At 39.4% G+C, this 27,627-nt stretch overlaps 1 protein-coding gene across 1 annotated transcript; it reads right to left on the bottom strand.

Annotated features, from left to right (window-relative positions):
* Positions 1-1,047: 1,047 nt before the first annotated feature.
* On the bottom strand, positions 1,048-27,273 carry ZNF367 (zinc finger protein 367). The gene is made up of 5 exons (XM_027048152.2): positions 26,512-27,273; positions 10,585-10,735; positions 7,421-7,540; positions 6,184-6,322; positions 1,048-3,598 (listed from the first exon to the last, which is right to left on the bottom strand). The coding sequence occupies exons 1-5, from the start codon at positions 26,923-26,925 to the stop codon at positions 3,376-3,378; spliced, it is 1,047 nt and encodes a 348-aa protein (XP_026903953.1). The 5' UTR covers positions 26,926-27,273; the 3' UTR covers positions 1,048-3,375.
* Between the last annotated feature and the right edge of the window lie 354 nt (positions 27,274-27,627).

The following is a 27,627-nucleotide window of genomic DNA, read 5'->3' as shown; positions in this document are numbered from 1 at the left end:
GAACTTGAAGTCATTTTGGATTATTTCCTTTTAAAAAGATCAACTTAGTTCCCATGAGTCTTCCAAATAGTTTTGACTGCAAAACAGTAAAGTCATTTTTAATATTTAATCATATTTGCACTTAATTTGCTTCTACATACATACTTCCAGGACCTTCAGTCACTATTGAAATCTCATCCTGTTTAAATCACAACTCACACTGAAGAGTTGCATGTGAAATTCTCTTGCTCAAAGCCTGGACAGGCTGAACCTTGCCAATTGCAAGTATACGACTAAAGATAAATAATGAAAAAGTTCAACCAATTTGCTTGATTCTTTAAACAGTAAACAGGCCCCGGGGTGCCTGGGTGGCTCAGTCGGTTGAGCTTCTGACTTCGGCTCAGGCCATGATCTCACGGTGAGTTCCAGCCCCGCGTCAGGCTCTGTGCTGACAGCTTAGAGCCTGGAGCCTGCTTCAGATTCTGTCTCCCTCTCTCTCTGACCCTCCCCCATCCATGCTCTGTCTCTCTCTGTCTTGAAAATAAAATAAAACATTAAAGAAAATTTAAAACAAAACAGTAAACAGGCCCTGAGCGTCTCCTCAGGGAGGTGACCCCAGATTCAACACATCCTGAATATACAATCTTCAGTCTAATGCTCTCCCAGCTGTGCTATTTCGGCTGCTCAACACATCCTGAATATAAATGAAATGAAATCCCAGGTCCTGATCACCCATCAGGCCTAATATAGAGCTGGCAATACTATCCACACCAGTGTATTTTTAACACTGTAATAATGAACCAGATGAGGAAGTTAAATTTACATCTATAATCTAAAAGGCCATAATTTTAAAGTAAAAAAAGCAATCTACACTATGGTGTCTACTATGCTGAAAAGATACCTGAGATGAGCTCATACTGGAATGAAGTAGAAAATGCACCAAATAATAATGATAGAAGAACGCAGGGCCATAGGTGACATTACTACCTTTTCAATTTTTTATATTATGGTTATTGTTGACAGGAAAACAAATTATAAAGGGTTCAAGAATGAACATGTACTTTAAACTGTAAATTAAAATAAATTTTTATTCAAAGCATCTTTTAAAATTACAGCATGTTTATTCTTATGCTGTTATCTCTGCCAAACTACATCTTAGCCATATGAAGCATAAAACACTTCAAAAATTTGAATGTAAACCACATTTTTAAAACAAAAAGCAGTCTTAACATACCTCAGATTTTAGATGCCAATATATTTTTTCCAAGCATATAGCTTATATCAAAAAAGAACATTTTAAATATTTCTATAGTATGTAGTTGTAATAATTTCTTAAACTTCCAATTATACAAATAAAAAATGTTTGCGAATATAACTATTATAGTTGACAAAAGCTGACCAAGAAACAAACAAAAACCCTTACTTTTGAAGACTGTAAATTTTATTATCTGTGAATTGACAAGTATTTGTATTTTTAAAATTCCTACTGCCCTTCCTTCTTTAGGTAAGTTCATCAAATTTTAAATTTCCCAAGACTGATGAGTGTTGCTTTTCATAGTTCATTTAAGTCATATTTGAGAGCAAAAAATCTAGAGAAAATGTTGAAACCTAAACCAAGAAAATTCAGATGCTACAGTCTCTCTCCCTGTGCTTATAAGTGCTCCAAGTTAAAATTCTATATACCAGATTACAAACAAAATTCTCAGACCATTACAAATATAAATTCTCTTATTACAAAAAAAAAATCCCTCAAGATTTGTAATTTACTGTACAGAGGAATTACATTTTTAAAGTATGTCCTCGTTCATACACATTATTTGTTACTATCATCTCTCACACTTTTGCTTCCTTCCAAGACATTTACACACCTCCCCTTCCCCATGGCTAGTATTTTAAACTATCTGTGTACTGCAACACACTGGGATTTTTGGATAAAGAAGCCTACATTTTAGATAATGTTTAAACTACATCTGTAGGCTACTACTTCAAAAAAAAAAAAAAAAAAAGGCGCTGAAGAGCTCATATTGCCCTCTATTACTCTTGAGGTCTACTCCAATTAAGCAATCTATCAAATTACCATGCTATGCATGTTATTTAGTTTCTGCTTAAAACAAAAGCATAAATGATGGAGGTTTATGCCTACATAAAGGAGGTGAACTGCTCTGGTCTTGATTTTTCTGTTCATGCCTCAGTACATAAAGTGGTATTTAAAAACTTCATCTATTTGGAAAAATGGCTTAAAACCACCACACAAGTTAACACACTTGCAGCTGAAACTATTCCAGAAACCTACTTATTTGAGTAGCTAATATTTTCTGCAGTGTTTACCTGATAACTAAATTTAGTGAACACAAAATAGCTTGGCATGTTATTCTGAAGAAAAGCAAGAAGGTGGCTTTATGCACTGAAAATATAAATAGGAGGCTTCCATTTGCTAATAATTCTAAACAAGCAATACAATTAAAATTTAGTGTTTGCTAACAAAAGATCTAAAACAGTTCACTACAAAACAACCCTGTAGGTGTCCCTTTTATTAATAAAAATCCAAGTGCCAAATCTCTTACAGGGCCCATAATATATATATAAAAAAATACCAATTACCAAGTTACCTAGACTTTGCAAGATTAATCACTCAATTTCAGCAAATGAGAAATATGCAACGTGCAAAAGCTCCCAAGTTAACATAACAGGGATGCCAAGTGCTTTTCAAACCTGAACATCAGAGTGAGCTGTTAAGCCTCGGAAAGACAGAATAAGACTGATATTATCCAATTCTGAAAATTCTCAACTATTGTGCATCTTGCCAAGATCCTCAAATATCTCTTTTCTTCCAAAGTCCATAACTTAGAACATCTTCCAAAATAGTCAGTTTTCCACTTTTCATTAGGCACACTATTTTGCAATTTAAAAATCTATATCTTACACACATATCTTATACTTTCTGGCTTGCCTCAGTGTTTACAGTATTGTTAAACATACTAATATACATTGTTAAAAAATGATCTTATAAATAATCTATTTCAACGTTCTTTGGCTACATGTACCATTCTGTTTTTTCATACAAGTGTCTTATTCAGAAAGTGCTTCCTGTGAGAACTGCTTCCAATGAATGCATTAAACTTGCAAAATCTAGCTTCCCACAATATGTCCTTTTCTACCCTGTACTAGAAGTCCCATATTTACAAAATATTTTAAACTTTACAACAAATCCATTACCATATAAAAAAAGTGCAATTCTCTCTCACCCCATATTCTGGGGCAATGACATTCTTCATAAGTTTCTACAGAATAGCAGCCTATGATAAGCAAATAAGGTGCTTAGCTTATGCCCAAGGATCTACTTTTTAAGTACGCTGGGCAGTACTTTTTTGTACAGTGGCAGAGTCAGTGTCGAGGCTACTGGCGGAGCGGCGCCCCGGTCAGGTTGGCGAGCTCTATGAGAGCAAGGGCTCCGTGCAGACGCTCCCGCTGCTCTTGCAGCCGGCGCTGGGCACCGCGCTTCTCGTCGTCCTCCTCGTCAGACTGAAGGTACTCCAGAGGGTCCTGCTGCTCCTGATCAGCTTTCTGCACGAGCTTCCCTTTCAAGGTGGGGGCACGCTGCTCTCTTGTCTCCCAATACCTACATGAAACGCATGCACATTAGCTATTTGTATACACGACCTCCTCAACCCTTTACTTTCCTTTAGAAAACAGGTTCTTTACCACAGTATTGTTTTCTGTGTCTTAGTTTATAAAGTTCTAAAGTGATTCATATACTTTACATATATTTCCCATTATAGAGGGAAAGTTGAGGGACACACTCAGATTTCCAAAATCAAAAACCGGCAGTTCTGGGTCTTATACTCAACTCTCTAATCATAGGTTTTCACCAATTAACTGCCTTTAAGATCATGTGTGAAATGGACTACAGTAAAATACACAAACAGTAGAACAAATGTTGTCTGTCAATTACACCTCAATAAAAAATTAAACAGAGTAGAACAAATAATCTTTAGAAAACTATTTATCCTATTCTTCTGACAGAGTTAACTATAAGAAACTTTAAACCCACAAAATGTGACAGATTAGTGTCTACAACACACAGAGCTTATTCAAAAATCTAAGAGGTACCATGATTATTCTATTACAAAACCAACTGATAATTCACAAGAGAAAATATTCTACCTTTTGGTAACTAAAGAAAGGCATATTTAAAGAACAGTACCACTATATACAAAAATGTTCCATACAAAGACCTGCATATCAATGCTCATATTAGCTTTATTTGTAATGGCCAAAAACAACCCAAAAGCCCAGCAATAGGCAAATGAATAAACAAGCTGAGGTGTATCCATACAATGGTGTACTATTCAACAGTAAGAAGGAATGAACCTAGGGTTATATGGTGACAGATGGTAGCTACACTTGTGAGCCAGCATAATGCCTAGACTTGGAGAATCGCTATGTTGTACACCTGAAACTAATGTAACATTGTGTACCAATTATACTTCAATTGAAAAAATAAACTAAAAAAAGAAAAAGAAATAAACCATTGATAACAGTCAACAACATGGATGAATCCCAAAATAATTACACTGAATAAAAGAAGCCAGACAACAGAAGTGTATACTGTATGACTCCATTTGTATAAAACTGTAGAAAATGCAAACTAGTTTACAATAACAGAAATCAGATCAGTCTGGGGAGCAGGGGAGCAGGAAAGCAGGGAGGGACAAGAGTGATGACTTACAAAGGGGCATGAGGAAACTTCTGAAAGTGACAGATATGTTCACCATCTTAACTGGGATGATGGTTTCACAGGTGTATACATATGTCAAAGTGTATCAAATTGTACACTTTATTGTGTGCTGATTACACCTCAGTAAAGCTGTTTTTAAAATTATACAAAAATAACACAACTATTAGATTTCAGGAAATCCAGACATCTCAAACCTGGAAAAATTTGGGCAATACTCAGAGATACAAAAAAAGAAATGCAAACAGTTCAGTATGACTTGAAGGACAACTTGGAACGAAGAATGGCAAAGAAGTTTAACAAGGTCAGCAGGGACCACCAGGCAATGAAGAACTTTGAATCACATGATACCGGGTTTAGACTTTATACTGAGTAGAATCCATTAGTCTGTCATTGAGTAGATGGGAGAATGAGAGGAAAACACAAAGATGACCAACAAGTTTCTGACTTGAGCAAAGTTAGAGCTCATGGGGTGGCAGAGGCCAGCCAGGAGCATGAGGGAGGGAGGAAGTGACGCAGTAATCCAGACAAACAACGCCTGTCTAAGTGGAGCTTCTGGTCTAACAGGGATGACAGACACTAAACGAATAAATAAATGTGTGATGAAGGTTTTGAAAAAGAAAACACACTGTGTTATAAAAGGATCTATTAAGTCGATCTAACCTTGTTTGTTCTGGAGGTTAGTGAGCAGGTTAGGGAAGAACTTCCTGACGCAATGTTTGACCTCAGTAAGAAATGAAGAATGAGTAGTGGCTAAACGAAGAGGAAAGCAGCATTCCGGGCAGAGGGAGCAGGGGGCACAGAGGCCTGCAAGCCACAGTGAGGGTGGTGCTGACAAACAGGAAGGCCGGGTAGCTGGAGACAGGTTCGAGGCCAGAGGGAGGCAGAGCTAAACAGCACAATGAGGGATTCCAGACTTTTCCTTAGTGCAGAGGAATCTGATGAAGGAGGGGGTGCCCCGAACAGCCAGTGCTGGTTTGTACACAACAGATGACCAGATGACTCCTTAAATCAGAATACCTTTAGAGATACTTTTGCATGCTGGCCCCCTTGTTGCCATTAAAAAAATTCAACCAGGTGCTTTTCAGAACTTTACTTTAGAAGAATCTCTAGCCTATATCCCAGGAATAATCAGCACCTAACTGATATGAAGAAAACAAAGACAGGCTGCATGGTAGAGTACAATTCATATAAAACAATCTTTAAGAATGAGGAAAATTCTTGCTTTTAAAATAAATTGTGGTCTAGGCACTCAGACTAATTAATATCGTGTACTTGTTTTCTATTGCACAAAGATCCTCACACCACTCCTAACAATTCTGTGGTTTAAAGAAATAAAGCACCATTTCAAGTTATTTTATAAAATATGTATAAAAGCAACTTATTTAAAAGGAGAGAACTGTCAAAGCTCCCAGTGTCAGCCCATGTGCAGGGCAGTACTGTGCAGTGGAGTGCAGGGAGAGCCTTACTTCGCCAACCACTCGGCGGCAGCCTGGTTGTCCACAGCCTGGTGCTTACTGAGAGCGTCTGTGGGCTCCTCCCGTTTCAGCCTGGCATAAGGGTGCTTCGGACAGTGGCGGTTTGCATGGGTGAATCTGCTTAGGCAGCCTTCAAAACACAGAGGGAAACACTTATCAGAATCTGGACATCCAGCAGATGTGGAAAATGTTCATTTTCACTGGTATCCAAGAAAAGTGAATTAAGATCATGGGATTTAGCATTCTGTAACTTGGAGGAGAAAAAAAACAACCCTAAGGAGAAGCAAGCAGTGCCTTCACCTTTTGGTCATGGCAATATAAATGCATCAACCCCACCAGAAAGTGATTTATTAGCAAAAATGATCAAAACCTCTGACCCAGGAATTCCATTCTTGGAATCCATCATAAGGAAACATCCCATAAGATGAACAAAGCTTTAAGGAGGAAGCCGTGTCCCTCAGCTTTGTTGGCAACAAACAAATTTTAAAAACAAATATTCAATATCCAACATTGAGACAATCATAGTGTATATGCTTACGCAAATGAAAAAGCATATAGACATTCATAACAACTGACAACAATCAAGAGAACCACACAACAGCAGCACAAAACTATACTGAATTTCAGGTATAACTATGTAAAAAGGTGCATAAGGAAAACATCTCAAGAAATGTGATAAGAGATTTAGAAAATCACTTACGAAAAGTGGTAAGAAATTACTAACAGTGGCAGTAGCAAGATGGTAAAATCTCCCCCTTTGTTGAAAATTAAGACAATGATGTATTTCCTTCCATTTAATAGTTGAAAAGTTTAAAATCAATTAAAAGCCTACTATAAAGGCTGCTTTTACTTCTATAGATCTTTCTACCACCTCTACCTAAATCTACTATTTTTTTTCTTTTTTTAAGTAATCTCTCCACCCATTGTAGAGCTCAAACTCACAACCCCAAGATCAAGAGTTGCATGCTCTGCCAACTGAGCCAGCCAGGTGCCCCCTGAATATACTACTACTTTTAATTACCTTTTAATATTTTCACCTAGAAAGAATATTTTATTTAAAAATCAATTATTCCCAGAAAATGAGCATGGATTTCAATTTAGAAAGAGAACTTATGATGTTTTATAAAATTTACATCGAAATCTCTCCTCCCAAAAAACTTAAGTAAAAGATATTTTAGCTTTTAACTCACAACCAGTTCTTACATAAACTTAACTCTTAACACCATACCATTTTCTGAACAAACAAAAGGTTTCTCTCCGGTGTGAAGACGCTGATGTGTTTTGAGCTGTCCGCTTTGAACAAAGGCTTTTCCACAGTCCGGATAGTCACACAGATAGGGCCTCTCACCTAAGTAGACAAATAGTATATATTATTTCTGAGACAATCATGTAAGAAGAGAAAGGGACAGAGAGAACTGACCTCCATATAGGTCATGACTCCAAAAACAATAAAACATGTCATAGCCTCTACAAAGCTGCAAGTGTTAATGCTAACAACAGCGCTTCCATGCTCCCAAGTAGCTATCCACTTGAAAGCAAAATAATATTTTCATTAGGCCTTGAGCTTTTAGGCTCCCAGGTTCACATCCTTGAAGTTATCTTTGGCTTATCCTGTCATTTTTCTCCCCATAATCCAAATCACTAGCTCTTGCTAATTCTTTTTTTTTTTTTAATGTTTATTTATTTTTGAGAGAGAGACAGACAGACAGCACAAGCAGGGGAGGGGCAGAGAGAGAGGGAGACACAGAATCTGAAGCAGGCTCCAGGCTCCGAGCTGTCAGCACAGAGGCCGACACGGGGCCCAAACCCACGAACCGAGAGATCATGACCTGAGCCGAAGTCAGACGCTGAGCCACCCAGGTGCCCCTCTTGCTAATTCTTTAAAATGTTTCCCACTCCTGATTTCCCATTGCAACTTCCCCACCCCTCCCACCCAGCAGGAACCCTAGCTGGCCTCTATTCTCCACCCCTGCACAGTACTTCTGGAGTGAATGCCACAGAACATTTGCTTTTGTCATACAAACTACCTCCTAAATCACTCCAAACCCTACTACACCCCTTGAACAGCTGAAAATTATCTGCTGACTTTTCAGTGGTCCCCTAATATCTGCACTATAGCTACTGCATAAGAGGGCAGGGTTTAACTTTACTTCATTCCATGAGATTCATTCCATCCACAAGGCAGTTAGTTCCTCATGTTGTTGTACTCCTTGAAAATCCAATCTTCTCTGCCCATTCAAATGTTCCCAGTCCTGTAGGCTCTCTCAGTGAATCTCCTTGTACCTCCCTGCTACCTCCAAATAACTGAACTATGTATCCCTTCACTACCTCATAATCCACTGTTATTTATGTATCCTGGTACTCTCCTGACACAAAGATGTATAATACTTTGTATTCCATTGCAATTCATATATACAACACAGTGCTAGGCTTGAGAAAGTGCTCAAAAATATTGTTTAACCATAATTAAAATCATTTTTTGAAAAGTCATTCTGTGATCAACAAGTATGCACTGGTCCTTCCAATATGACTCAGTTAACAGTAACAAGTACTCCCTTAATTTCTCATTATTTAGAAATGTACCAAATGATTGTGATAGACACGCATTAATAAAACAGGGGTATGGGGGTATTTAAAATAGTAAGAGATGGGGCGCCTGGGTGGCTCAGTCAGTTAAGCAACCAACTTCATCTCAGGTCATAATCTCACGGTTGTTTGTGAGTTCTACCCCCAAGTCGGGCTCTGGGCTGTCAGCTTAGAGCCTAGAGCCTGCTTCAGCATCTGTGACTCCCTCTCTCTCTCTGCCCCTCCCCCACTCATGCTCTGTCTCTGTCTCAAAAAATAAATGTTTAAAAATTTTTTTTAAGTTAATAAATAATAAAATAGTAAGAGAAAGTTTTTTGCAAACCATATACTACTACTAGAGCTTAACCATACCATGGAGATCTTGGGCTCAGCCCTCTGGCATACAGCATAGTAGGCCAAGGCCTGAAAATATAGGGTGACACATGGTGGACTGGTCATAGATCAGGCCTGAAACTCAGGGATCTTATCATTATACCACATGGTCCCGAATCTTATCTACACTGGCACTATGTACTCTGTGGCTTGTGAACCAGTTATCTGGGGATATTTCAGACCAATTAGATTGAAAATAAATCTGAAAATTCTCAAAATCATGTATTTCGTTTTGTAATGGTTTTACTGAATGGTTCCTAAAGTCAAAAACCTCTTGGCCACCTTAGTTTGTAATAATTCAAAATTAAAACTTTACCCTTTTTCAGGGATTTAGCTAAGAAAACTATATTCTAGCATATTATTAAAATGTATCTTTTCAAAAACAAACCAAAAAACCAAACAGGTGGTGACATAAACACTGCAAAAAAAATAGGGAACTAAGCCTTAACAGCCCAAGTTCTAGACTGGTACTGCCCAATGGAAAGAGAATAGGAACCACTTCTAGGAACCACATTAAAACAAGCAAAAATAAACCGGTGGAATTAATTTTGATAATATATTTTATTTAACCCAATATATCTAAAATATAATTTCAATATATAATCAATATCAAAAGTAATTAAGGACATTGTTTACTCTCTTTTATTCATACTCAGCCTAGTTTACACATATTGCCCATCTCAATTTAGACTAGCCAAATTTCAACTGCTCAAGAGCAGCATGTGCTACGGTATCTGCCAGCACAGCCCTAGATAGACTTAAAGGTATGGGAGGCTGTAAGGCAGTGGTCTTTGCTTTTCTTGATGCCTCAGTTTTATCATCTGTAAATTATTAAATACCATTATTATAACCATAAAGCTCCTTCTTCTGGGGCCAACTTTCTCTATGGAAAGAACAAGGGCTCTTTCTATGTTATTTCTTTGCTCTCTATATGGTATTTAAAATTTAAGTATAATTTCTCTACACAAATAGAGATATGTGATAGTCCTGGGATAACTACCTATAATACATTTAATTCTGAAAAATTATACTTCACCTTAGATTAAATAGCTAGGTGAAACATTCTGATGGCACACTGGGGATTCTAGTAATTCTGCTAAAAACTGGACACTGTTTTAGTATTTGGCCTACAAATCAGTTTTATCAATTACACAGACAACTGAAGGGCATATCAAATATTGACATTTAAGTAGGCAGAATGATAGAATTCAATTTAGCAATAATATTCCTATGACAACTAGATTAATTACCATGATACTTTTAGAAGTCACAGGGTACCAATGCTGAGAAAACCAGTCTTTCCTACCAAAAAAGAAACCGACTATACAGTGACTGTCTTAAAAAACTTCACAGTAAGGAAATATAAAGCAACTAAAATATTAATTTATGGGCCCAAACATCAAATCAGCTTTTAGTAATACTTGCTCAACTTACCCGTATGAGTCCTTTTGTGAGCCTGGAGTGATTTCTCCCGTGGAAACACCCTATTACAGATGTTACAACGGATTCTGCTGGATGAATGCTCTCCTTCACTTATTAAATCCCGGACAGTATCTGCTCTAGGTCTACCACGTCGGATTCCATCCTATTAACAATTTGTGTAAACGTTAATGTAATTTCTTAGATCCTCTCATTAAAGTAAAATATCACAATAAATCATTGTTTAAATCTTTCTTGAGTGACATCAGTGAATATAGTAGAATAGGTAGTTCCAAAGGCCCATCCCTCCACAGATCACTGAAAAATTGAGAAAAAACTGTCAAAATCACCTTTATCACAACTCCAGAAAATAGATTTACAGCAACTCAGGGAACACTGAATCAAAACACAGGCAACCTAAAACAATAGGAAAGCTTTGCAGTATTTTTATTCCCTGCCCTTGCCTCTCCCTGACCCCCACCAGTGATCTTGAAGAGCCTTCATTCTCACTCAGTCCCTGGCTCCAAAAAGAGCAAAGCAGATTTAATTCTAAAAGAATTGTGTTTGTCTGTTTTGACCTGTCAGGGGGCTACTTGAAGAACTAACACAAGGTGTTTGTCTTTGTTTGACCTAATTCAGAACTCTCTCAGGGCAGTAAAGTGGCTAAACAGAGCCGCTCAAAACCTTGTAAGGCTAGGAGCACCTGGGTGGCTCAGTCGGTTAAGCGTCTGACTCTTGATTTCAGCTCAAGTCATGATCCAGCTGACTCTTTGGTCCAATTCTTTGGCAGCTCTGTGTTGGCACTGCAGAGCCTACTTGGGATTCTCTCTTTCTTTCTCTCTCAGTCTCTCTGCTACTCATGTGCGCATACTTTCTCTCTCTCAAAAATAAACAAACATAGAAAGAAAGAAAGAAGTCACCATCTTTAAAAGAGAGAGAGAGAGAAAAAAAAAAAAAAAAAAACCTTGTAAGGTTTCAATAATAACTTGCTGCCACCAGGGGCAAAACGTTTCAGTTGAGACAAAAGGACACATCAAAAGCCTGGGAGGAAAAGCTGGAGGGAGAGTTTCTTTGGGTAATTAGAGCATTGAAAATTGCCCTGTATCCTAAAGATAAAAATTTAGAAAGCCACCGACTTGCCCAGGGCAGTAAGCATGCTCAGAAAAGACCTGAAAAGAGCCTAAGCTATCACCTCTGATCCTCAGCTAGGCACAAGCAGGAAATGAAGGCTAAGACAGAGTTATAATGAGTGTAAGCATTGAGAGAAAGCTACAACACAGAGCCATCTCTGCAAAGTCAGGTATTTGTTCCCTTTCAGTTTTTGGCTACAGGCATTCAAGGCAATCTCTAGCAATCTCTAGCTGAGAACAAACACAACAAATGAGTTTACAAAAATAGTTTAGAAAATTTGCAAACCAGGAGAACCTGGGTGGCTCAGTCAGTTAAGCTTCTGACTTTGGCTCAGTTCATGATCTCACAGTTCATGGGTTGAATACCTGCATCAGGCCCTGCGCTGATAGCTCAGAGCCTGGCACCTGTTTCGTATTCTGTATCTCCCTCTCTCTCTGACCCTTCCCTACTCACTCTCTCTCTCTCTCTCTCAAAAAATAAATAAATAAACATTAAAAAATAATAATAATAAAAAAAAGAAAAGAAAAAGCAAATTTACCAAACAAATAACTACAACCCCCAGCACACAACCAAACCAAACTCGGGGGAAACAGAAGAATCTGATTTCCAGAATCACCACAGTAGAATATTCAAAACATCCCATTCTCAACAAAATATTACTAAACATGTAAAGACACAAAGTATGGTCCATACACAAGAGATATTCATAGAAACAGACCAGGAGGAATTAGATGCAGGTCTAACTAGACAAAGACTTTAAATAAATGGTCTTAAATATGCTGAATGAGGTCATGGAATCCATGGACAAAGGACAAAAGGAAAAATGGAAGAACACTGTTGCAACAAACAGAAAATATCAATAAAGAAACAAATTATAGGGATGCCTGGGTGGCTCAGTCTGTTAAGCATCCAACTCTTGGTTTTAGCTCAGGTCATGATCTCACGGTTTGTGGGTTTGAGCTCCACGTTGGGCTCTGTGCTGACAGTGCAGAACCTGCTTCAGCTCCTCTGTCTCTCTCTCTCCTTCCCCTTCTCACACACTCTCTCTCAAAAATAAATAAACATTTTTAAAAAGGTGGGGAAGACACTTGGGTGGCTCAGTTGGTTAAACATCCAACTTCAGCTCAAGTCATGGTCTCACAGTTCGTGAGTTTGAGTCCAATGTTGCAGGCTCTGTGCTGAAAGCTCAGAGCCTGGAGCCTGCTTCAGATTCTGTGTCTTCCTCTCTCTCTGCCCCTCCACCACTTGCGCGCGCTCTCTCTCTCTCTCTCAAGAATAAATAACCATTAATTTTTAAAAAAATTATAAAAAGAAACCAAATAGAAATTCTGGAGCTAAAAAAAAAAAGTATGATGACTAAAATGGAAAAATTCACTAGAGAATTTGAATGGCAGATTTGAACTGGCAGGAAGAAAGAATCAGCAAATTTGAAGACTAGTCAATTGAAATTATCCAGTCTGAGGAACTGAAAGAGAAAAGAATGGACAGAGCCCAAGATACCTGTAGGACATCAAGTGTCTTAGTCCATTTGGGCTGCTATAACAAAATACCACAGACTGGGTAACTTACAAACAACAGAAATGTGTTTCTCACAGTCCTGGAGGCTGGAAAGTCCAAGATCAAGGCACCAGTATAGTCAAGTGAGGGCCCTCTTCCTGGCTCATAGATGGTATCCTCTAGCTATGTCTTCACATGGGAGTTCTCTGGAGCCTTTTTCAGAAAGGCATTAATCCCCATCAAGAGGGCACCACCCTCATGATACCACCTCCCAATGGCCCACCTCCTAACAGCATCATCTTTTGGCAGTCAGGATCTCACCACACAAACTTTGGGGTGCATAAACACTCAAACTATAGCATCAAGCATACCAACATACACATAATTGGAGTCCCAGAAGGCAAGAAAGAAATGGGCAGAGAGAATATTTGAAGAAATAAGGGATGAAAACTTCTCAATTTTGATAAGACATAAGTGTAAACATCTAAGAAGCTCAAAGAACTTCAAGAAGGATAAACGCAAAGAAAGATCACTCTGAGACACATTAGATCAAACTGTCAAGAGACAAAAGGCAGAGAATCATGAAAACAGGAGAAGCAATTCATCAGTTACAAGGAGTCCTCAAGAAGATTAAAAACTGATTTCTCAGGAGAAACTACAGAAAGCAGTAGGATGACATGTCTGAAGTGCTGAAAAGAAAAAAAAGTCAACCAACAATCTTATATCCAACATGATTATCCCTCAAAAATGAAGAAGAAATTAAGACATTTCCAGAGAAACAAAAGTTGAGTTCATGGCTAGTAGACCTGCCCTACAATAAATCTAAAGGAAGTTCTTCAGGCAAAAATGAAAGGACACCTGACAAAGTCAAAGCCATACAAAGAAATAAAGAACCCCAGTAAAGGTATTTACATAAGTAAATACAAATGCCAAAAGTATTGTATTTGGGGCTTGTAACTCTTCTTTTTCTCCTATATAATTTAAAAGACAATTGCCAGGGGCACCTGGCTGGCTCAATCAGAGGAACATGTGACTCTTAGATATTGGGGTCATGAGTTTGGGCACCACATTGGGTGTAGAGATTGCTTAAATAAATAAACAAACAAACAAACTTTAAAAAAAAAGGCAAATGCCAAATGTATTTTAAAAATTATAAATCCAGGGGCACCTGAGTGGCTCAGTCAAACATCTGACTCTTGATTTGGGCTCAGGTCATAATCTCAGTCGAGGGTTCAAGACCCATGTCAGGCTCTGAGCTGACAGCATGGAGCTTGCTTGGGATTTTCTCTCTCCCTGTCTCTCTGCCCCTTCCCTGCTTGCACTTTCTCTCTCAAAATAAATAAATAAACTTAAAAAAAAATTATGAATCCGGGGCACCTGGGTGGCTCAGTTGGTTAAGCATCGACTTCAGCTCAGGTCATGATATTGAAGTTCTCAAGGTCAAGCCTGCCTTGGGCTCTGTGCTGACAGCTCAGATCCCGGAGCCTGCATTGGATTCTGTGTCTCCCTCTCTCTCTTCCCCTCTCCTGTTCATGCTCTGTTTCTCTCAAACATAAATAAGCAATAAAAAGAAATTATAAATCCATGTTAGTGGGAACATAATGTAAGAATATGTAATTTGTGACTATAACAAAGAGGGAGAGACAGAGCTGAATAGGAGCAGAGTTTTTGTACACTATTGTAGCTAAAGTGGTTATTAATTCAAAATATATTGTTTTAAATCTAAGAGATTAATTGAAATTCCCAGGGCAGCCAGTTGAAAAAACAAAAAACAAACAAACAAAAACCCTAAAAATCAAGAAGAAAACAAGAAAGATATGAAAATAGTACACTACAAAGAAGGCAGTGAGAGGAACTGAGAAATGAAACAGGTAGAAAACATACAGAAAACAGATAACAAAATACCAAAAGTTCTTCCTTAACAGTAACCACTTTAAATATAAATAGATTAAAATCACCAATTAAAAGGCAGAGATGGGCAGAATGGATTTTTCAAAAAACGGTCCAACTATATGCTGCCTCCAACAGACTTCTTTAGATCCAAAACCACAAATAAGTTAGAAGAGTTAGAAGAGAATAGCATGGAAAGGAGGGGCTCCTGGCTGGCTCAGTTGGTAGACCATGTAACTCTTGATCTCAGTGTGGTGAGTTCAAGCACCACCTTAGGCCTAAAGCTTACTTAGAAAAAAAAAGAACGGAAAAAGGGATAACAATTATAAACACTCACCTAACAACAGAACCCCCAAAATGCATGAAGCAAAAATTGACAGGATTGAAAGGAGAAAGAATTCAAAATAGTTGGGGTCTGACTTTTAATAATAGATAGAACTAGACAGGTCAACAAAGATATAGAACACTTGAACACTCTAAACCAACTAGACCTAACAGACATATATAGATCACTCAAAATACACAGCAAAATATACATTTTTCAAGTGCACATGGAATATTCCCCAGGAAAGACCATGTGTTAGGCCACAAAGCAAGTAACAATAAATTTTAAAAGACTGAGAAAATCATCCAAAGTATCTTCTGTGACAAACATGGAATGAACCTATAAACCAAAAACAAAAACAAAACTGGAAAATTCACAAATATGTGAAATTAAACAATGCAGTCTTAAACAGCAATGGGTCAAAGAAGAAATCACAAAGGAAATTAGAAAATACTTTGATACAAATGTAAACTAAAACACAACATGTCAAAACTTATGGGATACAGTTCTTGGATTTGAAGGCTTCATAGAAGATAACAATGCTACCTAAACTGATGTGCAGATTTGGTGCAATCCCTATTAAAATTACAAAGGCCCAGAAATGGAAAGTGATCCTCCAACTCATGTAAAACTGCAAGAGGCTCCAAATAACAATATTTAAAAAGAACAAAGCAGGACACATATGTCCCTATTTCAAAACTTACTACAAAGCAGCAACAATCAAGACAGTGTGGTACGAGCCTAAATAAAGACACACTGAGACAGAATTGAGAGTCAAGAGATAAACCCTTATTGGGTTGCCTGGGTGGCTCAGTTGGTTAAATGTCCAGCTCTTGATATAGGCTCAGGTCATGATCTCCCGTTTGTGAGTTCAAGCCCCACATCGACTCCATTCCAACAGTGTGGAGCCTGCTTGGGATTCTCATTCTCTCTCTCTCTCTCTGAAAATAAGTAAATTAAAAAAAAAAAGAATAAATAAGCTGGACTTAAAATGAAAAAACATTTAAGTATCAAAGGACAGTCTCAAGAAAATGAAAAGACAACCTTACAGAACAGGAAATTAATATTTGCAAATTACATCTAATAAGTGTCTAGTATCCAGAATATGTAAAGAACTTTTACAACTCAACAAAAAGACAAATAACCCAATTTAATGTGTAAAGATCTTAAAAACACATTTCTCCAAAGTAGTTATACAAATGGCCAGCAAGTTCATGAAAAGATGCCCAACATCATTAGCAAAATGCAAATCAAAACAATTATAAGGTAAATTACATCTCGATAAAATTAATTTAATTTTTCAAAAAGCACAATAAGATACTACTTCACACCAACTAGATTATACTCAGAAAAAAAAGAAAAAAATAGGAAATAAAAGTGGTTTTTGGCAAAGAGGTAGAGAAATTGGAGCCCTCAAAATCACTGCTGGTGGGAAAACAATTTCAGAGTATAGTACAATGTCATAAACATACACATACACAATGGAATATTTTCAGCAATAGAAAGGATACATGCTACAAGGTAGACAAACCTCAAAAACAGTATGCTAAATGAAAGAAGGCAGACTCAAAAGGCCAAATATGTAGGATTCCGTGTAATGAAACTTCCAGAATAGTTAAGTGTACAGAGACAGAACTCAGATTGGTTTCCAGAGATTGCATGCAGTGGAGAATAGGAAGTAACTACTGAGGACAGGGCTTTCTTTTGGGGTAATAAAAATGTTCTGAAACTTGATATAGGTGGTAGTTGCACAACATTGTGAATTATTAAATGTTACTGAATTACATTTTAAAATGGTTAATTTTGGGGTGGCTCAGTCAGTTGAGTGTCCGACTTTGGCTCAGGTCATGATCTCGCCATTCCTGAGTTCAAGCTTCATGTTGGGCTCTGTGCTGACAGCTCACAGCCTGGAGGCTGCTTTAGATTCTGTGTCTCCCTCTCTGTCTCTGCCCCTCCCCCGCTCATGCTCTGTCTCTCTGTGTGTGTGTCTCTCTCTCTGTCAAAAATAAATAAACATTAAAAAAAAATTTAATGGTTAGTTTTATGTTATGTGAATTTCACTTCAATTTAAAAAAAAAATAAGGAAATCTGAATACACTATGGATGTTAATTAATAACAATTTATCAAGCTGGTTCATTAATTGTAACACACATACCATGCTAATTTAAGATGTTAGCAATGGGAAAACTGGGTATGTGATTTATGCGAACACCCGGTACTATCTTAACTTTTCCATACATCTAGAACTAATCTAAAATAAACATTCACTTGAAAAAAAAAATTTTCTCATTTCCCAGGTAAGTTAAATTTTATACATAAAAGTTACATGAAAAAAAAATCATAAAAGGATTATATACAACTACAAACAAAATGAAGATGTTTTTACTGCCTACAATATAAAAACTTAAAGCCTTCCAAATCCTTAAAAACATCAGGCCAAAGCCTTGATGGATAACAATAAGCTCCAGCAAAATTCCATTCCATCAATTTTCACTTTGAAAGAAAAGCTCAATCTCAACATGGGTGAGTTATCTTAAGGATAAGTCATGTTTAAAAAATTCTTAGATATTAAAATCCATTTCCTTAACAGTCAACAGGTGGAAGCAATCTAAATGTCCATTGACAGATAGATTAAAAGAAAAAAAAGGTGGTATTTACAATACAATGGAAAATTATTCGGTCTTAAAAAAAGAGAATCCTGCTATGTGCTGTAATGTGGATGAACTTTAAAAGGGCTATGCTAAGTGAAACAAACCAGTCACACACACACCACAAATTCGACAGGATTCCACTATGTGAGGTATCGAAACTAGTCAAACTCTTAGAAAGTAGAATGGTGGTTGCTAGGGACTATGGGGAGAGAGAAAAGAAGAGTTCAATGGGTACAGAGTTTCAGTTTTGCAAGATCAATAAGTTCCTGAGATCTGTTATACAACAATGTGCATATAGTTAACACCAAAAAACAATTAAGATGGTAAATTTTGTTGTTTTTTGCCATACACACACCCCAAAAAGGAATGTGGGAAGGCAGTATGGCAGATAATAATACTGTAAAAATATTCACTGCCCCTCTTCTCACTGTGGGTACCAATGAGGCAAACTTGACCATATGATTTGCTTTGGCCAATAAAATGTGAGTGGAAATTATATGTATGACTTCTAAGCAAAAGCTTTAGAAGCCATCACATGACTCTTTCATCTCTCATTTCTTTCTGCCTTAAGACCCAAATGTCCCCAGGTAGGAGATGTTCCTTCGGGGTCCCAGAATGATCAAGACAAGGTGCATACCAGCACAGGACAGAACAACCCTCACAGGACAGAACAACATGAGTCATGACCAGGCTGAAACTGGGATTTCCAAAGTTGCATTCTGCACCATGCTCCAGCCTAAGCTAATTGAGGCACTTTGTTAATAAATATTTGCTGATGGTATAAAGATCTCATCAATTCTTTTTGATATCAAAATTGACAAAAGAGGCACATAATTGATGTATTTCCTTAACCTTATATAACTCTTTTAGAAGTTTCCATTTATAATGAAGCTAGGAATTGGGAAGGTCCTACCTGGACCCTGACTTAGTGCAAATTAGCAAATCAACTTGTAACAATTACTGGTCATTACCAAATACTTTCACCTTCACCTTTACTCCTTGGCTGGGACTCTTACTAGCTACACTTTGCTCTAGTCTTGCTTACTGAAACTGTTAATCCAGAGTCAGCAAAGATCTAACCAGGAGTAAAACTAGAGAATCCATTACCATCATTTATTGAGTTACAATAATTGGATTGTTGCTGGTAATGTTTATATGATGAATAATTGGTTTAAATCTTGTTTTAAAAATGTAAAATGCAAAATAAATAAGTAAATAATCAATCTATGATCCATAAAAATAGCAGGTGATTTTGTTAAGAAATGGAACATGAAATTAGGTTAATTAAAAACCTTAGTAATATAACTCCTCTGCCATGAAACAATCTTTTCCTAATATTTTTTAAATACATAAAAATAATGCAAATGCAAAAACAAAATGATACTAGACCACTTCCTTACACCATACACAAAAATAAACTCAAAATGGACTAAAGACCTAAAAGTGAGATGTGAAACCATAAAATTCTTAGAAGAAAACATAGGTAGTAATTTCTTTGACATTAGCTATAGAAACATTTTTCTAGATGTGTCTCCTAAGGCAAGGGTAACAAAAGCAAAATTAAACTATTGGGATTATATCGAAATATAAAATTTTGCCCAATGAAGGAAACCATCAACAAAATGAAAAGGCAACCTACTGAATGGGAGAAGATATTTGCAAATGATATATCCAAAATATATAGAGAACTTATACAACAACACCCCAAAAAAACAAATAATCTGATTAAAAACAGGCAGAGGACTGACCAGGGCGCCCAGTTGGCTCAGTCAGGTATGCACCCAATTCTTGATTTTGGCACAGGTCATGATCTCACGGTTCATGAGTTCAAGCCCCACATTGGTCTCCAGGCTGGCAGTGTGGAGCCTGCTTGGGATTCTCTCTGCCTCCTCTCTCTTTCAAAAATAAATAAATAAACTTAAAATAAAATGGGAAGAGGACCTCTAGAATAGACATTTTTCCAAAGACATAGATGGCCAACAGAAAAATGAAAAGATGCTCAACATCACTATTCATCAGGGAAATACAAATTAAAACTGCAATAAAATACACTTTACCCCTATCAGAATGGCTAAAGTCAAAAAGAAGTAACAGGTGTTGACACGGATGTGGAGAAAAAGGAACACTTTTGGTGGGAATGCAAATTGGTACAGCCACTTTGGAAAACAGTATGGAGGTTCCTCAAAAAATTAAAAATGGAACTACCCTGTGATCCAAGAATTCCACTACTAAGTATTTACCTAAAGAAAACAAAAATACTAATTCAAATAGATGCACCAAATATGCACCTCTATGTTTATGGCAGCACTATTTACAACAGCCAAGATATGGAAGCAAACCAAGTATCTATCCATAGATGAATGGATAAAGAAGATATGGTATACATATACACACACACAATGGAACGTTACTCAGCCATTAAAAAGAATGAGGTCTTGCCATTTGCTACAACATGGATGGACCTAGAGGCCGTAATGCTAAGTAAATACATTACAGAAAGACAAAAACCATATGATTTCACTCATGTGAAATTTATGAAACATAACAAAGGAAAAAAGAGACCAACACAAAACAGATTCTTAAATACAGAGAGCAGGGTGCCTGGATGGCTCAGTCAGTTAAGCGTCTGACTTCAGCTAAGGTCATGATCTCATAGTCTGTGAGTTCGAGCCCCACATCAGGCTCTGTGCTGACAGCTCCGAGCCTGGAGCCTGCTTCGGATTCTGTGTCTCCCTCTCTGTCTCAAAAATAAATAAAAACATTTAAAAAATTAAAAAAACAAATACAGAGAGCAAACTAGTGGTTGCCACAGGGGAGGTAGGTAAGAGGATGAGTGAAGTAGATAAAGGGGATTAAGATTACACTTATCTTGATAAGCAATAAGTAATGTATAGACTTGTCAAATCATCATATTGTACACCTAAAACTAATAATACCGTATGTATTTAATTTTTAAAAAGCCTTAGTGACACAATTACTCCATGATGAAAGAATCTTTTCTCAGTATTTTTATTTATTTATTTTTTAAATTTTTGAGAGAGAGTGCACACACACATGAGCAGGGGAGGCTCAGAGGGAGAGAGAGAATCTTGAGCAGGATCCACACCCAGTGTGGGCCCAACTCAGGCTGGATCTCAGGACTCTGGGATCCTGACCTGAGCCAAAATCAAGAGCTGGACATCTAACCAACTGAACAACCCACATGCCTCTTCCCAGTATTTTTAAATACATAAAAGCATACTGTTGCCTCTATTATAATTTGAAATAACTCACTAGTTAATATCAAAATTTTTAGATTATCCACTACTATCTTCTGTTTCCATTAAAAAAACAAAAATAATACAAAACAAAAAATTTTTTTCAATCATGTCTAACAGGGTTTTGAGTATTTATAAAGTTAACAATTTGTTGCTTCTCCGCCTAAATCATATATTTGCAATTTCCAAATGAGAAATAGAGAGCTAAAAAAATAAATAAAATATAATACAACATCCTAGCAATATACAGGTTAAGGCTTCACTAAGTATATCATTTCAACTGTGAAAGTTAAGCAAGGTAAGTAATCATCTTATGCCCTAAATAAATAAAGAGCATCTTTTTTTAACCATACATACAAAAATGAGCTGCATTACTTAAAGGTCCTTTTCATCGTGGCCTTAGCAATAAGAAAACTATGCATCTAGGTACATTCTGACAATAACAGAGTGTTAACTAACTCCTCAGCAATCCAGTATGCCTGGAGTCTAAGAGACAAATCTTGTCAGGATTGCTTGATGGCTCACAAGAGAAAGTTAAGTTAAAAAGAAATTCAACAGGCACCTGGGTGGCTCAGTCAGTTAAGTGCCCAACTTCAGCTCAAGTCATGATCTCACAGTCAGTGAGTTTGAGCCCTGCGTCAGGCTTTATGCTGACACCTCAGAGCCTGGAGCCTGCAATGGATTCTGTGTCTCCCTGTCTCTCTGCCCCTGTCCTTCTCACACTCTGTGACACAGAAATAAACATTTTTAAAAAAAGAAGTTTTTAGTTCTATAAAATATTTTTTAAAAATTATAAAAACAAATTCAACACATTATTTTGTGGCATCTCCTGCAAAATAAGCTACTAAAAAGAAGCAAAATGATTAAATTACAAAAAAACACTTGCAAACTTTGGTAATTTATTTAGAGAGAGCACAAGATCATGCATGCAAGGTGGGAAGAGGGGCAGAGAGAGACAATCATCAGCAGGCTCCACACTCAGCACGGAGCCCAATGCGGAACCTGAAGCAGAGCTCGGTCCCACGACTCTGGGATTATGACCTGAGCTGAAATCAAGAGTCCAAAGCTCAGCAGAAGGAGCCACCCAGGCATCCCTAAATTTCATTGTTAAGACGGACTTTCAGTACCACCAGATGGTAGATTAGCAATTTTCAAAGTGTTTTCTGAAATATATATGATAAATGTTTTGAGTTTTCAATGTCAATAACTATCTTTAAAAAGTTATTTAAGGGGCCCCTGAGTGGCTCAGTCGGTTAAGCATCCAACTCTTGATTTCGGCTCAGGTCATGATCTCACAGTTTGTCAGTTCAAGCCCCACATCGGGCTCTATGCTGACAGCACGGAGCGCGTTTGGGATTCTCTGTCTCCCTCTCTCTCTGCCCCTCTCCTGTTCTTGCTCTCTCTCTTTCAAAAATAAACATTTTTTTTAAAGTTACTTAATAGGGGCACCTGGGTGGCTCAGTTGGTTAAGCATCCGACTTTGGCTCAGGTCATGATCTCGTGGTTGGTGAGTTCAAGCCCCGCGCCGGGCTCTGGGCTGACAGCTCAGAGCCTGGAGCCTGCTTCGGATTCTGTGTTTCCCTCTCTCTCTGCCCCTCCCCTGCTCATGCTCTGTCTCTCTCGTCTCAAAAATAAATAAAACATTAAAAAAAAAAAAAAAAAGAAAATCTTTACGAAAAAAAGTTACTTAATAAAATTTGGGTTATTTCTCAAGCCACTTAGAATAATGGACACATTTACCTAGATTTTACAGAAAGTTATACTCAAACTGGGTGATGACAAACCTAAAAGTCCTTGGCACATTTTTATACAAAGTAAAATTCAAATAAAGTGCACAAATATAACCTAGAAGGAAAAGAAAAATAGGTCTCAGAGGAAGGCATGTGGACCTTGACAAGAAAATGAGAAAAATGTAATTGATATTTCCCTTTTTAAATTCAGATTTAGATCCAAATTTTCTTTGGCTATCATATCTGCTTCCTCATTCTATCCCCCACCTTGCTTTACCTGCACAACTTTCCAAGTCTTAATTTGCATTTGTCAATTGTATTGTGTGTACCCTCATAAAGCACGTCAGTTGAGAAACATACATGTGTAAACAATGTGTATTTCATATGTCTACCATCATCAGCTTACTACTAAAAAAATAATAAACCCCTAAAGTCAATTCATACATGATATGTACAAAAGCAATACCACATAGGGATTAAGAACACGGGCTCTTGAAAGTGCCAATCAGTTCTGCCACTTACCATACTATGTTAACTAAACAATCTTGGAGACTCTTTTCTCTAATTCCTCCTTGTTCTTTGGATAAACAAGGTTAATTTAATTAAGGAATTCAAAAGCCCAGCAGTTTGCTGTGCTAGGCAATAAACTGTGGCCACTACATTAACAGGTTGTGTTTAACATCGTGGTGATCAAAATTATATGTACTAATCTGTAAGACTCTGTGCAGTGTTCAGGTGACAGAAAGGCAAAGTGGAATAGGCAGCTGGCAGGTCCTGAAGAGTGAATGGTATCTGAGGCTATGCACAGAGAAGCCAAACACAGGTCCAACAGTGAAGAGTAACCTAATGAACATAGTCTGAGTAGATAGGACACAAGGTGCAGAAGCCTGGAAATAACCTAAGGGCAGAGAGAAATTAGACCTGCACCCTCCCCTCCACTCCCCTCTCAGAATTCACAAACTGAGAGAAGATAATGCTAATATATAATTATACCCCAACAGTGCGAAGCAATCTTGTGATGATGGGCCAAAATAAGTTGGTGGATGGTGGATGTTCTCCCCACAGGCAGAAAAGGAAGCGTAGGGCAGGAACAAACAAGAAAGCTGGCAAGAGCTGACACTTACTGTGAAGGTCTCAGATGTTAACACCTGCCCTTGGGGAGGGGGGGCAGTGGCAACAAACAGACAATAAACGAACACAAATGTTTTTCTCAAACTCACAACTGTTATTGCCTCTAACCTGTATACTGAGAGAAGGGACTAGGGGGAAACATGTTACTGGTGTCCTATCTTTCCATAAAGTAAACAGATTCAGTCAGCATAATTCACCCGTGTAGAGATAAAGAACTACAAGTACTTTAGAGAAACAAAACAAAGTAAAGGGGACTGGAATTCCCTACCTTTAGTCTAGAACTGATTACAAACAAAACTAGTTACCATCCTTAAATAAAGGTATATTCCAGACCTTTCCCCTCAAGATGGAAAAGCTAAAATGAATGAATTTTTGCAGCTGTAGCTGATTGCTTCACTGATTAAACGACAAATTAAAATCAAGTCATCTAGTAATTCTGAAATATGACTGTGTGAGAAAAAAAGTGAAATATAAAACAGCCTTTTTGCTTACATATTCTTCAAAATTTCTGGTATATTTTACCTCTAAAAAGAGGTGGAGAAAGAGGACCTAAAATTCAAACCCACGCACTGTGGGCAACTTTTATATAAGGTTTGTTAAGATAAGTCTATTTTAGGCCAAAATGAACATACCTATAAGTTTCATTTATAACATTATCTTATATATTATAACATTATATATTATATATTAATAACATTATAACATTATAACATTATCTTCTTGGATAATATAACATAACATTATAACATTATATTATATTATATAACATTAATCTTCTTGGATAATCCAAAATTAGATTAGTAAAATAATAAATGTAAAATATTTTAGGAGTACCTGTGCACTGCATGCCTTTATGGTTCCAACTATATAACCTAACTTTTTTTTGTTTGCTTTTTTAAAGACTAGGTATGTTAACACAGGAAAGTATCTAGGCTACCCAGCCATCTCACTAAGGGCTACCTAGAGACAGCAACAGGGATTGTTTCCTTCACAAACTCACTCAGCACTATTATGAGTATTTTCACTGCTTGTCCTTTCAAATTTGTTTTAAATTTCTACTGAAGTGCAGCTTCAAGAATTACAAGGGTGTCAAACACAGAGTTTTATAATTCTGTAGTTCTTTAATAACAATGCCATTAGTAACAAAGTATATCAATTTCCTCTGGGCTCAAAATACATGGAGTTTCAACATCTTTGTTACTGCATGTAAAATCATGACCAAGTTAAACTTGTTTCAATTTGTAGATACAGTATTTGCCAATATCCAGGCACTTATCCACTAATTTACGGTTTTTTCTTCAGTAAACTGCTTATCTGACATAGCCACTTAACAAATAGAACCTGAATATTAACCTTGTATTAGCACAATTCATTCATTACACAAATATTTACCGAGCACTTTTATTCAGCATTTGGAGTGTGAGGAATTAAAGTTGAACAGTCTTCCAGAGAAAAATTATCCCGGCTCTCTAGCAGCTTACAGTCTATAGAGATAAGTATGTCAGCAGAGAGGCACCCGTGAATATAAGCTTCAGGACTGCGAGCCACAAAAACTACCATAGTCCCAGTGTTCCCACTACCTAGCTGTGGGACCTTGAGGAGGTCCCTTCACCAATCCCTCTAAGGCTTAGTTGCCTGATCCATAGTAAGCTTGAACCAGGTAGTCCTATCTTTCCCAGCTCTCAACAGTCTGAGCATAAGCAATTCAAGGTTAACAGCTTCCCATTCCACTGCGTGCTCTCAGCCAACTAGCAAGGTGGTACGCTGGATGCATGAGGGGCAGTGAGGGCCCACTTCCGCTATGGAAGATTGCCCTAAAATCCCTTCTCGCTCTTCGGCTATCTCTGCTGGACATCTTTAGTAGGGCCGGGTTATCTGCATTGATGGAGGGAATCTGAGCAAATCCCTCCCGTCCAGCACCCAGAGGAACAGCTGAAGGCCCGCATCCCTTCGCTCCCTCTCCGGCCAGAGAGGACTCAGCGGTCGGCCCAGCGTCTGCACCGCGAGTGGGCCTCCTCCGCGACCCCAGGCTGCGCTCACTGCACCTGCTGCTGGGTGGCCTCGGGTCTGCCCGCCACCCCTCCGCTAGCCTCACGTGACCGTCGCCCCGCCTCCCCCCACCCCCGCGCGAGGTCCCGTTTTTTGGCGCGCGGCAGTGACGTCAGCGTCCTGTCACCCGCCACCGCCCCCACCGCGGCCAGAGGCGACCTCGCGTTTTAAACTCGGCCCCGCCCCGCCCGCCGCATCCGCGGGCACTGCCGGCTCCCTGGCCGCGCCGTTAACGGGCCTTGGCTGCCCCGCGCCCCTCCCACCCGCCCGCGCCGCTCACCTTGAGGTGGCCGCTGTCCGGGCTGCTCGCTTCCTCCTCGTCCTCACCTCCCGAGGCGGCGGCGGCGGAGGCGGCGGGCGGGGGCGCGCTCCGGCCTCGAAGCCCCGGGTGCTCGGCGGCGGCGGCGGCAGGCAAGGCGGCCGAGGCGGCGCCCCCCGCGGCCCCAGGGCTGAGTGTCACGTTGTGCGCGTTCTCGCCCCAGCGCCACGGGTACACCATGAAGTCGCTGAAGCCGGGGCTGGTGGGGATGAGTGGCGGCGGCGGCTCCGGCTCCCCCCCGCCGCCGCACGTGGGCTTGATCGGGGTCGTCCTGATGACCGACACCAGCACCCGCTTTGGGGAGTCGTGGCAGAAGATGACGGGCGGCGGCTGCGGCGGGTTGTCCGCCATCGGCGCCTCCATGCCCCGGATCATCGCCCGGCCCCGATCCGCAGCTCCCGCAGCTGCACTCCCTAAGCCCCGGCCTGGCCCTTCGCTCCGCTCGCCCGCGCTGCTGCCCAGTCGCCGGCGCTCAGTCCCGCCGGCTCATGGCCGGCGGACGTTTCCCGGAAACCTCTTGCGCGGCGGCCAGCGAAGCAGCGGAGCGGCTCGGCTGGCACCGGGCGGCCAGCGCCAGACCCCCAACCCTGAGTCAGGCCCGCCCTCCGCTCTTTGTACTCCCCAACGCAGGCTGCACCGGCGGGAAGCTGCGGGCGGCCTGCCTCTCGGTGACAGGAAAGCAGGACGTGCTGCGCCGAGCCCCCGAAAATAACAACCTGCCGCCTGGGTCACTGCTCCGGCTTTTCCCGCGTTACATTTCGCGCCTGGGCGGAACCAATCACTGCGAGGCCCCTGCCCGCTGGCCGCAGCGGCGAGTGACAGGTCGCGCGAGCCAATGGCCGGGCCTGGACTTCTTTCTAGCCGAGGGGGGCGGAGCCGGGCCTGCGCGCGGGTCCTTTCTGCCACGCCATTGGCCGCCGTTCTCGTATTTTTTTTCTGCCTCGAGGGCCAACTGCGTTCGAAACTCCGGGGGAGCGCGCGACAACGGCACTCGCCCAGACACACCCGCCAGGAGCCCCGGCCCCCGTCATCCCTCTGCGCGGGTTGTCAGGGTCGGAGGCGCGCGGGGCGGGAGGC

The sequence above is a fragment of the Acinonyx jubatus genome, chromosome D4 (genome assembly GCF_027475565.1).
Source record: "Acinonyx jubatus isolate Ajub_Pintada_27869175 chromosome D4, VMU_Ajub_asm_v1.0, whole genome shotgun sequence".
Lineage (NCBI taxonomy): Eukaryota > Metazoa > Chordata > Mammalia > Carnivora > Felidae > Acinonyx > Acinonyx jubatus.
This window is presented reverse-complemented; position numbering and strand designations above follow the sequence as displayed.